At 37.8% G+C, this 14,906-nt stretch overlaps 2 protein-coding genes across 3 annotated transcripts; both read right to left on the bottom strand.

Annotated features, from left to right (window-relative positions):
* Window positions 1-2,811: 2,811 nt before the first annotated feature.
* LOC131974918 (proepiregulin-like) lies at window positions 2,812-9,977 on the bottom strand. Of its 2 annotated transcripts, none has more exons than XM_059337423.1 (5): window positions 9,894-9,977; window positions 6,141-6,224; window positions 5,501-5,630; window positions 5,259-5,408; window positions 2,812-4,300 (listed from the first exon to the last, which is right to left on the bottom strand). In XM_059337423.1, exons 1-5 carry the CDS (start codon window positions 9,931-9,933, stop codon window positions 4,234-4,236), a joined length of 471 nt encoding a protein of 156 aa, XP_059193406.1. In that variant the 5' UTR covers window positions 9,934-9,977; the 3' UTR covers window positions 2,812-4,233. The 2 variants fall into 2 exon arrangements, with proteins under 2 accessions (XP_059193406.1, XP_059193407.1); XM_059337424.1 differs by lacking the exon at window positions 2,812-4,300 and adding an exon at window positions 4,309-4,552.
* A 1,788-nt stretch (window positions 9,978-11,765) lies between these two features.
* Window positions 11,766-14,111, bottom strand: LOC131974447 (epigen-like). The gene is made up of 5 exons (XM_059336757.1): window positions 14,078-14,111; window positions 13,744-13,875; window positions 12,851-12,971; window positions 12,519-12,677; window positions 11,766-11,903 (listed from the first exon to the last, which is right to left on the bottom strand). The coding sequence occupies exons 1-5, from the start codon at window positions 14,109-14,111 to the stop codon at window positions 11,849-11,851; spliced, it is 501 nt and encodes a 166-aa protein (XP_059192740.1). The 3' UTR covers window positions 11,766-11,848.
* Window positions 14,112-14,906: the final 795 nt, after the last annotated feature.

Genomic DNA, 14,906 nt, shown 5'->3' with positions numbered 1-14,906 from the left:
ACACAGAGGCTGTCCCATCATTTGCACTCTGGTTTAATCTAATAGAAACCTGCAAGGAATGCTGGGAACATTTCTATCTCATTCCTCGACCTCAACAACGACCCGAAGCTCATGACTCGTTTTGTTTATAACGCCTGTGGAATTGAATTGTTTGGATTATGTGTAATGGCATTGGGGATATGTGATATACACGTGTGGAAAATCTGACACAAGCCTGGAGGGAAGCACCTCATAACAGCCGCCCACTATAAACACAAGGCATCAAGGAGGAAAACTTTCTGGCATACAAATACAACCGTATCTATTTGGATGCGACTTTGAATCACGCATTGTCACAAAACAGGTAGAAGCTCAGTCACTGTCAGGATTAAACCACCTCTTTGCCAATAGCCTTAGGCCTCAGAGCTCGCTAAGGTTGATCTTTGGATGATTGCCCTGATTTGTTTCACCTGTCCCAGTTGGTATAGATTCCTTTCAGGCGACATCTTTATTCTGTCCTGAGGAAGGCCGCTTCTGTTGAGTTCCACTCCAGCTAAATGCTAAAATCATCACGCCAAAATGCTGATTTTTACAAGGTACATCTTAGTTTTGTGTGTGGGCATGCTAACATCTGCTAATTAGCCACTGAACACAAAGTAGAGTTTGGGACTTTCAAACTAAAGCTATATAGGATAGTATACGAAGAGAAAGCTGGAGAAAAAGTCAGGCAGGGGATCACTAGTGTTATAACACTGCCTAAAGGGGCACTTGAATCTGCATCAAATTTCATGGCAAATAATAGTGGTTGAGACATTTCCCCCAAAAGCATAAATGCCAATCTCATCATTATGCTGAAAAAAGTAATGTTGGTAAACATGAAATGTTTGTTCCAATTCATGTTGTAGATATTGAGATATTTAACTAAAAATGTTGAAACACTGACCTTCTGGTAGCATGCATACGTGCTGCAAAACAAATGTGTGCATGGTACACGTGGAAGTTTTTTGTTTTCTGACAAATGACACGCAAGGATGCAGCTTAACGGGGCTTCCACCAACCACATTACTCAGTGCATGAGCAACCTACTATTACTTATGCAATAATAAGGTAATAATAGTTACACAGAAGGAGCGCAGTGTGGAGATTAGGACCGCATTTCCTGAATTTCGGATATGTTTATCCTCGGGTGCTATATTTAGAACAAGACAGATGCTAATGAGTGGGTGTGTTTGTGGGTCTTTGTGTGTGTAAGTGCATGCTTATGTGTTTTTAAGTTAGGTAAGTTAATGTTTATGTGTGATCATTGCTGTTCATTAGCATAACGAACATATAAAGGTACTTCAGTTAGGTGCTAGAAATGTCTCATTGACTCTGGTTGAAGCACTAATGAGGATGCAGAGAGTAAAATGGTGTTATAGATTAACTCTGGACACCTTATAAGTGTACCTGATTTGTTGCATTATATAAGTTTTTTTTCAAAGGGCAAAAAGAAACTGGTTTCATAAATCTTAACAATTTACAAGTAAAGAATACAACAAATACAAATACATGCTAAATGATCACAAAAAGATATAAAATAACCAAAAAGAGACTTAAAATTACTATAAAATAATACAAAAGAGAGTGGTGGGACTTTTACATGTCTGCACCCACTGTTAATACTGTACAGATTATTATTGTCAAGAATCAGGGTTTTAAATAAAGTCTCTACTCATTTGTTTTCATCAGTTCACAAATGTGCCCCCAGTCTTAAAAACTGTGCCCCAGTCTGGTCCCCACATTCAAATGTTTCTGAACTCACCTCTGCTCTGCTGTATGAAGAGAACCCACTATGAAGTCATAATTTCCACAAATTCTTCCATCCACCCTGACATCCTATCAAGTAGTGTACAGAAGAGTGTGTAAAGAATCTGTACAAACTTTGAAGGAAATGTACCTTTTCAATGTTCAAGATTTTTAAACTATAATATTTACTTATATTAAGGAATATAATGTTATACAGACCTCACTTCTATGTCATGTTCTCATTTGAAAAGAGGTTAAAAAGGCTTCCCTCCTGTGCTTTTAACCAGTGGTAGTTCTACATGTTTGGAAGATTTTAACAAGAAAAGCACAGGTGTAACTGGAAACACTGATGATGACTTACATCCACTCAGTACCAGGGCCTGCGAAATGTCAAGCAAATGCAGCTGTCATTCATTTAATTAATTACACCTGTCATAATGTTCATTGTGTAAAGATCTTTAGAGGCTTTTAGGACTTATTAGCCAACACATCTTTTAAGAAGAGCTTTTAATAAATGAGCTGGTGTTTATGACAATACCGTGTTTCAAAGCAACCTAGATTTGGAAACTTATCTTACTTATCAGATTATTTACTTTTACTCAGTAGACCTATATTCCAAATTAATAATTGTGGTAAAACACCTGTGAACATGCACTTGGTACAAATACATTTAAAAAAAAATCCCACTTGCGTCCTAAATCTGTGTCCAGAAAAGATTGTCAGAGTTGAAGACAGTATTTAAATGAAGGGAGTAGAAGATGCAAATTTGAATACATTTTTTATTTACATTTTATAAGCATGTTTTCCTAGTACATGTACAGAAAATAATGTCATTGCAAACATGTCATGTAAAAAAAAAATCATGAGAAATATGTAAAAACTGTAAGAAGACTTGAGAAGAATGTGAAGACTCTCAGCTGCACCCTTCAGACAACAATGTCATATGAAGTGAGACCAAAGGCAATGAAACAAAAAGAAATATACAGAAATATTCAAGTTCATTTTGTAGCAGTAACAGAGCTTCCAAAACAAGACAAGACTCCAGTATAGACATTAATACTTTATAATAAATTATCAAAATGAGAATACTTTCTTACTTAACAAAGTTTCAAATAATAAAACACAGAATTGTTACACTCAGTGGCCCGTTTCATGTCAATAATGGTTAGTTTTAATATTCATCACAGCTACAAAATGCAAAAAAGCAGCAATAAATACAAGCTAAACCAGGCAGAAATGTTTGATATAAATAAAAAACTTTGAACCTGTGTAGAACTGTACTGTTACACAGCAGTAGTTAAGACTTTATTTTCAAGGTTTTTCCTGTCTCTTAGGCTGATTTAAAGGAGCAATGTGCAAGATTTGACCAGACTTTTAGTTTAAAACATTGTAAAAATGAACTAACATTGTCAACAGAATGCAAAGAACTGACAGTTGTGATGTTATGTCAAAGATGTTTGTGTTTCAGAGGTCTCAAAACCAGCTGGCTCCAACCATCCTGTCTTGTGATACCACTTGTGCCTCAAGGGGCAGTAGTGAGTCACTGTAGCATGTAGGTTGCCCTCAGAGAGGAAGCATACGCAGCTACACTGCTAGCTATAAAACATTTAGCTGCTTAAGTTTACACCTAAAACTAAAACTTAGTCTTAATTTTAGTTTGGAACATTGACTATACACATCTGAGGACTTTGTAAGGTTTTTGTGTCTAACTTTAACATTATGCTATCTTGAACAGTGGCATTGCTGTAATTAGTAAATCATGCAATTCTCACACAAGATGAAATGCTGCCCCCTGTGGCCAAAAATGACACATCGCCCCTTTAAAAGATGTGACGAGATCTGCAACCTTGCACAATCTCAAAAATCAGCTCTCTGATATCTTAAAATCAACACATTAACTTACAACGAAGAGAGCTTAATTTAGAAAAAAAGGCAGATGAATTGCTTTGGTAACAAGCATTATAATGTCTGTCAGTTAAACTGTGGCTTGTTGCCTTAGAAGTTTAAAAACATGTGTCTTGGTTTACCTCGTTTTACAGACGCTGGAGCTCTAAACAGGGTCAGAAATGTTCCGTAGCTGCAAACTACTAATATTTGTTCAGACTGGCACATTACTCCATGAATTTTCCATGACCCATCATCATTATCACCACAGAAACTGTCTTTGTGTGCCTCACCATTCATCTTTTTCAAACATGAGGGCAGCAGAAACACTAGAACCAGTGCAGCTGGCAAGAACAACCTTTGCACACACAAAAGCTTTTTCTTTTTGAGCATTTCTAATCTCTTTGTGCCGATCTGCCGGCTTGATGAAGTGATTCAACGCTTTGTGACATCCAGTAAACCAACCAATGAGTGTAAGCTTGTCAGGTAACGTCATGATATGTTGAAATATTCTTTTTGGTAACTGTAAAAAAAAATCCTGGTTTGTCATCTCCAGAGGCGGATGCAGTGGGTGTGTGTGGCACTCTAAGCTATCTGGACTCCTTTGTAACCCTGCCGCTTCTGCTGGCGTGGGAATCTGTTTTTCTTATACCTGGAAAGATAACACAGAACATCATTTATTCAATAGTTTAAAAAAAAGTGCTAACCAGATCATTAACTTTGTATTCTAACATCCTTAAATTAAAATCCTTGGGTTGAACCGAAAAGTGCAGGATGACCAGTTTACATGTCCAAAAGAAAAGTCTTGAGATCCCTGTCTGTGGTTTGACATGCCTCTGCATGAAACAGGATGTTGGGGCGGACTCTACGTCATGAGGGGCTTGATTTGAAACACAAGGTACACCTGCAGGTTTTATATGATGACAGACTGTCTCTTAGTCACCTCAACCTGTATCATCACTTTATCTGCATGCCACAAAGAACTACATGCATCAGCGAAAAAAGGAAATTAGTTTAAATGCAAACAGAAAAATACTGTTTTAACTTACAGTACTGGTCAAAAGTTTGGACACACCTTCTCATTCAAAGGTTTTTTCTTTTTGATGATATTTTCTACATTGTAGATAAAGAGGAAAGACATTAAAACTATGATGGAACACATGTGGAATTATGTAGTAAACAAAAAAGTGATAACAAGTGAGAATATATTTTAGATTTTAGAATCTTCAAAGTATTCAAAACCTTTTGCTTTGATGGTGTCAAACACATTAAGAAGGCAAGAAATTCCACTAATTAAGTCTTGACAAGGTGCACCTGTTAACTGAAAAACATTCCAGGAGAGACCTCATGAATAATTCCATATGTGTTCTGTCATAGTTTTGATGTCTTCCATATTAATCTATAATGTTAAAAAAATAATAAAGAAAAACATTAAATGAGAATGTGTGTCCAACTTTTGACTGGTGCTGTATTGGCTTATATTTAAGAGCAAAGACATAGACATCAATGCATTTTTCATAAACAAACATCAAACTACATTGCATAGAATGTGATTCAAAATTTAAAAAATGTAAATGTTGAACACATTCATTGACAGGCTAAAGGCTCACCGTTTGCAGCAGAAGTACAGAGCTCCGGCCAGACCTATAATCAGCAGACTCACACAGAAGATGGCAACAATTATCTGCTCTTCTCCCACGGCCTTCTTCCCCACGAACTCCGCGTTGCTACACCTGGGGCCATAGTAGCCCCTCTCACACCTGCCAAATAAAGGGACGAGTCATACATGACCACACCTGATGATTAAAACTAGCACACACACACACACACACACACACACACAGGGCCGTACTTGCAGTGGTGTTCGTTGATGTCCACCAGCAGCATGCACTGGCCGTGGTTCAGGCACAGATTGTCATAACTGCTGTCACACTTCTGCTGTGTTGACCGCTTCACCACATGAGGGCGCTCTTCTCCTTGACCTGTAACACCAACATCAAGACACTGATGGACCTTTTCACAGGAAGCTCTGCATAATTTTCACTGAGTGTCAATAAACATTTACATACAAACCCTCGTTTACAGTCCCTCAAATCTGGCAGTTTATTACTTCAACTGTGTTTGAAATATAGATTTCTGCAGTGATAAAACTGGAATAGTTAGGATCTGAGGCTTGTAGAACCAATTACTTCTTTTAAATAAAGAAATCTGAAGCTACTTATTGATATAAAACAGACAACACTCTGGAAAATCCGATACCAGATAATGTTTGGTGTCTTATCTTGAAAAGCAATTGTTAAAATATTTGCCTAACTTTCTGTCGATCAGCTAATTGTTTCAGTACACACTCAAAGCTGTTTCAAGAGCAAAATTTCAGTGTTATTACCTACAGTTATCAAGAGAATAATATGCAGATCCCTGCACATTTCTTGTACCTGAAATAAAATAATTAGTTAGATAAAGTGATTTGGTCCAGTTGTGTGGGTGAGTACCTGCAGAGAGAGCGGTGCCGTCTGCAGCCTGCAGTCTGGACGACACACTCTTGGTGGCAACATACGGCCAGAGCAGCATGACACCTGTGAACAGAGAATATTTTTTTGGTGGGGTTTAGAACAATCACTTAATCACTTTTTAGACATGTTAGTTAAAACAACGTTAACATATATTTTTTCCCAATTTGATTTCTGACTGTTTTTGTTGTTTACACACAAAACACGTCGTGTTACAGGTGCAAAAATGATTTGTGTTTGTTTACTGAACACCACACTAGCATTAAGGAAATTTACAGAAATCATAAATATGTCAATTAAATTCTCTGCGAGAATTTTTGTGTAAACTTGGCCACCAAGACATGATGTGGTGTGGCTCGTGCTGCCTAGCCCTACATGCCTGTACCAGCCTGCACAACTTTATAATGTGCCGCAACTGCAGACGCCCACATTCCTGCAGGCAGGAGGAGAAAAAAACACATGAATGTGGATGGAAGATGTGTCTGATTATGACTGGTTATAAATCTCTTTATAAAAGCCTGACCTCTTGGTTTCTGTTCCTGTCTGTTGTTATGGCTGCAGAGGTATTTTCCTCTGTTTTCTGTCAGAGGACTCAGCCTGGTTGTTGGGTGTTTCTGACGTGGCTGATTGGTGTAAAGTACAGAGTACAAAGTAAAGTGCACTTGAGCTGGAAGTACTGACGAAGCAACTTTTCTGTATTACTAATTAATCACTAAGCAATCAGCCCATTTTTGTAATTAGTCACTGACTCATCCTAATCTGGCAAGAGCCAGTGTGATCCTGTTACTTTTCTTACTTCATTTCATTATGGATCAGAATTACACCTGTATTTTTTCCAACAGTTCTCTTTGACTTTGTGAGTAGTTGACTATTCAATTCTAAACTGATTATTAACACTGACTGTATAAAAGAAGCGGATATTAGCATCTAAATCACTTTGAAGCCTTGAATCTGGTATTTTGGCTGTCACCATCTTGGTTTTTTGGAGCCAGAGGTAACAAGAGGGGAAAGCTGCTGAGGTGAACACTAAATAACTTGGTTTGGTGAGCAATGTGAATTCATTATTCAAAAATGAACAACTGACTCCTGAGAGTGTCTTTTAGTCCAACTGAATGCTGAACAACTCATTTTAGACAACGCAAATGCGAACAATACCTTTCATGAAATAAAAACACACTGTGAAATGTCAAACACGGATGACAAAAACTTGACTTTTAAATCACAATGTAGCCATGCCCTAAAACACACACTGCTTTATTGCCTATTTTACTCTAAATGGAACTAGAATTTACAAAATGAACATCATGTTGCATTGAAGAAGACTTGAAACTAGTGATTGAGACCATAAACTCATTATGAGCATGTTTAATGAGGTAATAAATTGAGTGAGAAGTAGGGTAATTTTCTCATAGACTTCTATAGAATTGGACTACTTTTTACAACCAGTGGAGTCACCCTCAGACCTGGAGGTTGCCTCTCGGTCAAAACAAATGTATAAAAATCTAGGGTAAAGGTGAGCAGGGCCACAGCTAGATTACTTGATATGGCCCACATATAAATCAATAGCAGCAAAAGGAGGGAAGGTTATCAGTGAAGGCAAACTGCTATCATGATTGATAACTGGTTAATAACAAAACCAATGTGTGCTTTCACAGTGAAAATAAACAAAGAGAGGAATATAAGCAGCAGATTCATGGAGTTAAAATCATGTCAATAGTAGACAACACATTGTCTAATGTGCCCTTAAAATTCTGAGTGTTTAAAACTATATTTTTACACAAACTGCATTCAGGTCTGAGGTTGTGAGGTCGTGCCCATTTAGGAAATGCTCCTGTGGGTCGTATTGGAGAGTAGGAACTGAGTGGTTGTATGGTTTTGAGGACTTGTTCTAAAAATGTCATATATAAAAATATATGAGTCTGAATACTTTCATGCAGATAATACTTCGGTAGGATTGAAAGTAAAGGACCTGACTACTTCCTCCACTGCTGGGTACTCATCAGTTTACACAAGCTCAAATGTTATATGACTTTTTATAGATAAGAATGAACCTTAACAACAAGCAAATGACAAATTTAATCAGACCACATTTGCTTTCAAATAATAAATCTTTTGTTCAAGATTTATTGCCAACATCCTTCAGCATCCCTCAGGCTCTGAGCTGGGCTTGTGCGTCAGCATATTAATACAGGTATGTGGCAAAGCGCCTTACCTGACTCCAAAAACTTCCACTCATTTCTGAACTTGTACGGACACTTTAAGAGTGAAACTTAATTTGCAAGTGATCCGCACAACTCTGTAAATACCAATTAATTTAAATGGTCTCCTGATGAAGTTATTTTCATGTTTTAAAGTCTGCATAAAAGATTTGATGTTAAGTCATATTTTCATGTGACATTTTACAGCGGTGGAAGAACTGTCCAGATCTTTTTTTTTTTTGCTAAGGTTAAAATACTCCAGTACAAGTGCACCTGTAAATTCACATAAACAGCAGTAGCACTATTTCAAGTACTTCGCTTCAGAAATGATGTAGCTTTAGTTTAGTTTTATCAGCTGATAAAGTTGATGTTTTGTAGGTCTTGAATGACTGCTGTGAATAAAATGTAGTGTAAAAAGCACTACATTTACCTCTGAAATCTAGTTTCAGTATAAAATAGTGTTAGTATAACATAGAAGGACTATGTGATGAATATATGATGTGACAGAAATGACTCTGCTGCATGATGAATGCAGTCCTTTAACTTTAAAACTCTGCATGCAATTTACTGATATCACTTAAGTAGTTTCACTTTTACTGGAATACATTTCTTAAATACAGGGCTTCCACATGTAAAGGAGTATTTATACACTGTGGTATTGCTTTTACTCAAGTAAATGATCTGAATACATCCTTCACATCCTAACATTTAACCCATTTTGAAGCCTCAAGTCTGATATTATGGCTGTCACCATCTTGTTTGTTTTTTTTTGCAGCCAGAGGTGAGGAGAGAGTGAAGATGGTGAGGTGAACGCTTAGCTGTCAACTAACGCTTGGTTAGCAATGTGAATTCATTATTCACTAGCATTGTAGAAGCTGCAAAAAACAAAACAAAAGAAGAAGCATTCAGATTAGTATAGTGGAGTAACACACAGTTGAGTAAAAGTATTACATTGCGCAAAAAGGCAGAGGTGGAAGAAGTATTTAGATGCTTTACTCAGCCACAATGGAAAAATACTCCAATACAACTATAGGCTACATAGCTAAGTACCATCAGCTAAATGTTTTCAAAGTAAAAGTATCAATTTTGCAGGAAAACAAGAGACCATTATTGGACTTTTTAAAAGCTACAGATGCATGAATATTTTAGTAGCATTTGACTGTTGGGACCTTGTCAAGATAGAACTAATGCTAATTACTTTACTGCTGAGTAGTTTGGAGTAATGTTGTATTATATTATATCATGAAATGAATTTATTTAATGAACTTATGTTTTGTAGAAAATCAAATGTAAATACTCAAGCAAACTACAACGCGTCAAACTGCACTATTATGACAGTACTTATGTAAATTAATTACTTTATATTTAGATAATAGTGGCTTTAATGCCTTTTTTCACGTGTGTAGTTCAAAGACATGTCACTGATCCTTTAAACTCCACACCTGAAGCCAGCCAGCTCTAATCCACACGTCAAATCAGTGTCACATAAATGCGTGAACTTGACTTCCCTGTCAAACATTAAAAACAAACAACTTACCGATAAGTGAGAGGAGCGCTGAAGGTTTGCTGTTCCCCATTTCAGAGCCGACAGGACGCTGACAGGAGGCTCGGTGGGCGCGCAGGTAAAGCTCGGTCTGGATTAGAGATTTGTCAAAATAACTATTAGCTGAAGGGGGCAGGCGATGCCTCGGCTGGCACAGACACACAGGAAACCAATGGGCTCGATCCTGCGGTCTGGGTGTGGTGACAGACTCCTGTAATTTAGACAATTTTACACATCAAACGTCCCATTTAAAAGGCAGACCTTGAAGGCCCCCCGAGAGAAGGAGGAGCTGCTTCCTCCGTCATCCTTTTATCAGTGATGGACTTCTTTAGATTCATATGGAAGAACTATTCCAATTGTTAATTAAAATAATTATCTGTGTTGCTATTTATCAACATAGTTTCGCCCAGGGAGTTGCCCAATGTTGGAGATACACCGGGAAACTTACATTTAACAAAAATGCACTACAGGTAAGTTTTAATACTTAATACAATACATAATTAAATAATAATAATACATACGTATTTTTTTAAATTGTGGGTTGAACAGTCCCATTGAGAAAAAAAAAGCTACAATCTATCCATCCATCAATTCATCCATTTTCGTCCGCTTATCTGCGGCTGGGTTGCGGGGGCAGCAGGCTAAGCAGGGCGTTAAAGACGTCCCTCTCCCCAGCAACAACGTGCAGCTCCTCCTGGGGGACCCCAAGGCGTTCCCAGGCCAGGCGAGAGATATAATCCCTCCACCGTGTTCTGGGTCTTCCCCGGGGCCTCCTACCAGTTGGACGTGCCCGGAACATCTCGGGAGGCGCCCGGGAGGCATCCTTAGGCATCCAGGTGCCCAAACCACCTCAGCTGGCTCATTTCCACGCATTGAAAGGAGCTACAATCTAGCACAGGGGTCGGCAACCTTTATGGGCAAAAGAGCTACTGTTGCCGAAAAAAGGGGGAAAAAAATTAGAATGGAGCCACAAACCTTATTATAACCCCTTTAATGACGATAAAACAGCTAAGTCTATACTAGCCTTCCAGCTTTACTAATAGGTCATAATGAATGGTAAATGGTATGCACTTATATAGTGCTTTTATCCAAAGCACACTACACACTACGCTCTTTCACCCATTCACACACACATTCATACTGGTGGCCAAGGCTACCAGGGCACACTGGTGCCACCTGCCACCATTGGGAATTCATTCACACACCGATGAACGCAGCATCGGGAGCAATGTGGGGTTCAGTATCTTGCTCAAGGATACTTCAACATGTAGGCTGCCATGGTCAGGGATGGAACCACCGACCTTCTGATCAGTAGATGGTCGCTCTACCAACTGAGCCACAGCTGCCCCTAATAAGCATTTATTAATATGATTTAATCAGAAAGGAGTGAGAACCAAAGTGCAAAAAGGAGGCTTGACACTGAAGAAATATCTCCAGAGATTTGGAATCGAAAGCTAGCCCAGCTAAGGGAAACTTAAAACTAGACTTGAAGTTGGCAAAATTTAGAGGTTAAGCTGCCGTGCCGTAGACTTTCATAAGCTATGATGCATTTTTAATGAAAGAAAATAAAAAAATATGTTTTAATTCTGTGTATAAGCTGAACATTTTTACAATCGAAGAATAGAAATTGCTTTGGTTCAACACCAATGTTAAATAAAAATGTGTCTGTTTTTTTACCCACAGAAATTTCAGCAACACACTACATTTTTATAGCTTTATTACATTTTAAATAAATTGAACATGTTCCATAAGTTAATTGATATATTACAATAAATAATATAAACATCTTTATGCACATCCAATGTCATAAAGAAAAAAAAGTCCATATCGTCTCATTATAAATCATTTCCAATGCTTTTGATTATACATAATGAATAATGAACTGTTATGGTTTATGCTTTGTAAAAACTAAACATGGTGATGACAAGATGATCACAAACAGATGAAGGTCACACTGAAGTCTCAGATGGTGCAGATTTTATGAGTGGTGCTGATTTTATACATCTGGGGGGAAAAAGAAGAAAAGTATGTTCACAAACAATGAATTGCCAAAAATATTGAGAAGCACATGAAAACAAGAAACATTGACATTTGTCTTTCTTTCCTTTTTTTTGATATGGTGTGAAGACAGTATGCTAAGACTCAAGTGAACAAGAGATTCCACTTAGCAGGGAGAGTTAAAAGTCAATCTAAATATGTTAGATCTATATCAGTGCTGATAAAGAGAGCCAATAATGTCAAATAAGTCAAATTGCTTTTATATGGCGCAGTAGGTGGTGGTATTCACCTTTTAAGGTGGCTCGCCATCCGCACTTAAACACGTAAAAAATGTAATACATGGTGGACATGTCGGATATAATAGATTATGCTCAAGTGTAAGTTTCAATCAGAGCAACAAAATATTAAATCTTCTATCTTTGCTCACTACAGCTTAATTTTTCCTATCCCCAGGTGTCCTAAAATTGCTACTTGTAAATTGTTACTTACTTATTAAATTACAGTGTTTTAATTATCAGTTATCATATCAGTAATGGCCATTGGAAGCAGGTAATTATCGGAATCTGCAGGAAAAAAATCTATCATGCTTCCCTTCCCTTTTCCTTCATACAAAATACTCACCTCTTGTAGGTCAAGCAGTAAATTGCGATGGCCAGGAAAATGATGATCATGGCTACCCCAAAACCGATGCCAATCAGCTTCTCTAAGTCGGGCACAGAGTGACTCTGATCAAGGGAGATCGAGATGAAGCAGCGAGGCCCGTTGTACAAGGACGTGCAGCTGCAGACCACACAGAAAACAAATATGTGAGTGCATTCCAAAGCTGAACACGAACCAACATGTGCATGTAGATAACGAGCAGAGGTTTTACTCATCATAACTACAACATATTCAGAATACACAGGGCATTATAGACTAGGCTTAAAAATGTGTATGTGTGTGAGATAACTTACATGCAAGAAGGTTCGTCAGTGTCTTGGGGATACATGCACTCTCCGCCGTTTTTACAGAAGTCTTTGTGTTCCTCTCTGCATGACGTGTGTGAGCGCAGAACTCGAGGCTCCTCCATACTGCCTGCAGAGAGAGAGAGAGAGAGAGAGAGAGAGAGAGAGAGAGAGAGAGAGAGAGAGAGAGAGAGAGTTCATGTTCAATCATCAACTTTTTAATGCAATGTATGGGAGCCAATTCATGCCACTTATGAGCAGGGAGAGACAAATAGAAAACATGCAGATTAAAGACAAAATAAATCTGAATATCTAAGATATTTATCAAGCTAAACATTCCCTAAAAGTTCATAGAAACGTTAATTTCAAATGTTTTAAGCATTTAGTTTATATTTTCCCCGGTCTGTCAAAAAAAAAAAAAAAAAAATCAAACAAGGCCTTCGGAAGATGAATTGGCTCAGATTAAAAAACAAAAATATATCTGTTTACATAGATTTTTAAAGACATGTCAATTACATTTGCAGTTTGCATTTTTCACTTGTGTTAGGAGGTAGGACCCATACTGCTGTCAATTATTTATCATTTGATGGATTAATTAGTCACTTGAATATATCAGAGTGGGGAGAGGGAGGGTACACCCTGGACAGGTCACCTGACAATCACAGAGGTAACACAAAAAGATAGACTTTACGCCTATTGGCAATTTAGAGTCAACTATAATCACACTTGAGTTTCCGTAGAGACCAATATTCCTCCCACAGTTTTCTCAATACATTCATTCTCAATGCATATTCAATGCACTTTTTTTTTTTTAGAACTTTGGAGGCTCATAAACATGAACTGAATCAATGGTAAAGCACAACTGACAGAAAATTCAGACTCCATTGAAGTGAACAACTTACTGTTGTTGAGCTGTGTGGTCAGAGATGAGTCTATCAGAGCAGGAGCTGCTGTGGTCTGCAGGTTGTCACTCAGCACTGCAGATTGAGCTGCTGTGGTCAGGAGGAGCAGCACTGCAGCTGCTGAGAGGAGGGCTGGAACACAGAGATACAGAAATATAGAAAATATACATTAGATTTTTGTTTCTAGTCAAGATTCTTATGTTACAAATGCTTTGATTATTTTACTTCTGAAACCTGTAGTGTTGCTTACAAATTACCATGTTTTAACAGTAATCATGATAGCTTTCAACTAATAAAAAAAAAACTATGAACTCCTCCACAGAATACAACGTACCATTCTCCAGGTATGTCTGTCTGTGTGTAAGCATCTCGTCTTCTGTCGGTGTCTCTTTCTGAAGTTCTCAGCTCAGCTCCTTCTGTGTGATCTTCAACAGGTTTCTGCACAGTTTATATACTGAGCTCCCGGCTGCTGAAAGTGCCAATCAATGAACCGCAAGATGAAAAAAAAAAAAGAGAAGCATTTCCTTTGCAAAATCCATTTGCAACATTTCCTTTATGTGCACTGACTCTGCATGCAGAGGCAAAGCCTGATGATGGTGGTGGGGGCACCTGAGTACCCAGAGGCTCTTTAAAAAAAAAGGCTTCTTCGTTGGAAGTTCCTGAACGGACGCAATCACAATCTTGGCAGATTCATTTGTTTCACTAAAATGATTGCTATGCAGTTTTCAGAGGTTGCTTCATTGACAGGTCATGATCATTACAGGCAGGTGTTGTGAAAGTCTCAATTTGTCAAGGGGATTAAAGAAGGAACGTTTTTACAAGATATTGCCTCTAACTTTTTGTATGACAGGTGAAAACAGGATGTATTGATAAGAAGAACAGTAACATATATAGGACATATGCTGTAAAGATGAAGTGAAGCATTCTTGACTAGAATGCTATCCAGTGTATGGAAGAGGAATTAGCCTCCAGTTGTTATTACGCAATCACTTATTTTATTCCAATCTCAGCACCAATTACCGGTAGGTTTTTCTTAATTCTCACATCTAATAAAGAAAGCATTAAGTGTTTATTACCCATTACCAAAATCCTAAAATACAAATTATTAACAGTTTCTAAAGGGCGCCTCATTAGAGATTGGTACCACATCTCCTTCTGAAATT

This window comes from Centropristis striata, chromosome 7 (assembly GCF_030273125.1).
Source record: "Centropristis striata isolate RG_2023a ecotype Rhode Island chromosome 7, C.striata_1.0, whole genome shotgun sequence".
NCBI classification, from domain to species: Eukaryota; Metazoa; Chordata; class Actinopteri; order Perciformes; family Serranidae; genus Centropristis; species Centropristis striata.
This window is presented reverse-complemented; position numbering and strand designations above follow the sequence as displayed.

Coding starts and splice junctions, on each gene's coding strand:
- LOC131974918 (XM_059337423.1), bottom strand. CDS start 9,933: ATGGGGAACAGCAAACCTTCAGCGCTCCTCTCACTTATCG. Junction 6,225..9,893: donor AGCGCTCCTCTCACTTATCG/GTAAGTTGTTTG, acceptor CTCTGTTCACAG/GTGTCATGCTGCTCTGGCCG. Junction 5,631..6,140: donor CGGCACCGCTCTCTCTGCAG/GTACTCACCCAC, acceptor TTGGTGTTACAG/GTCAAGGAGAAGAGCGCCCT.
- LOC131974447 (XM_059336757.1), bottom strand. CDS start 14,111: ATGCTTACACACAGACAGACATACCTGGAGAATG. Junction 13,876..14,077: donor ACAGACATACCTGGAGAATG/GTACGTTGTATT, acceptor TCTGTGTTCCAG/CCCTCCTCTCAGCAGCTGCA. Junction 12,972..13,743: donor GACCACACAGCTCAACAACA/GTAAGTTGTTCA, acceptor CTCTCTCTGCAG/GCAGTATGGAGGAGCCTCGA.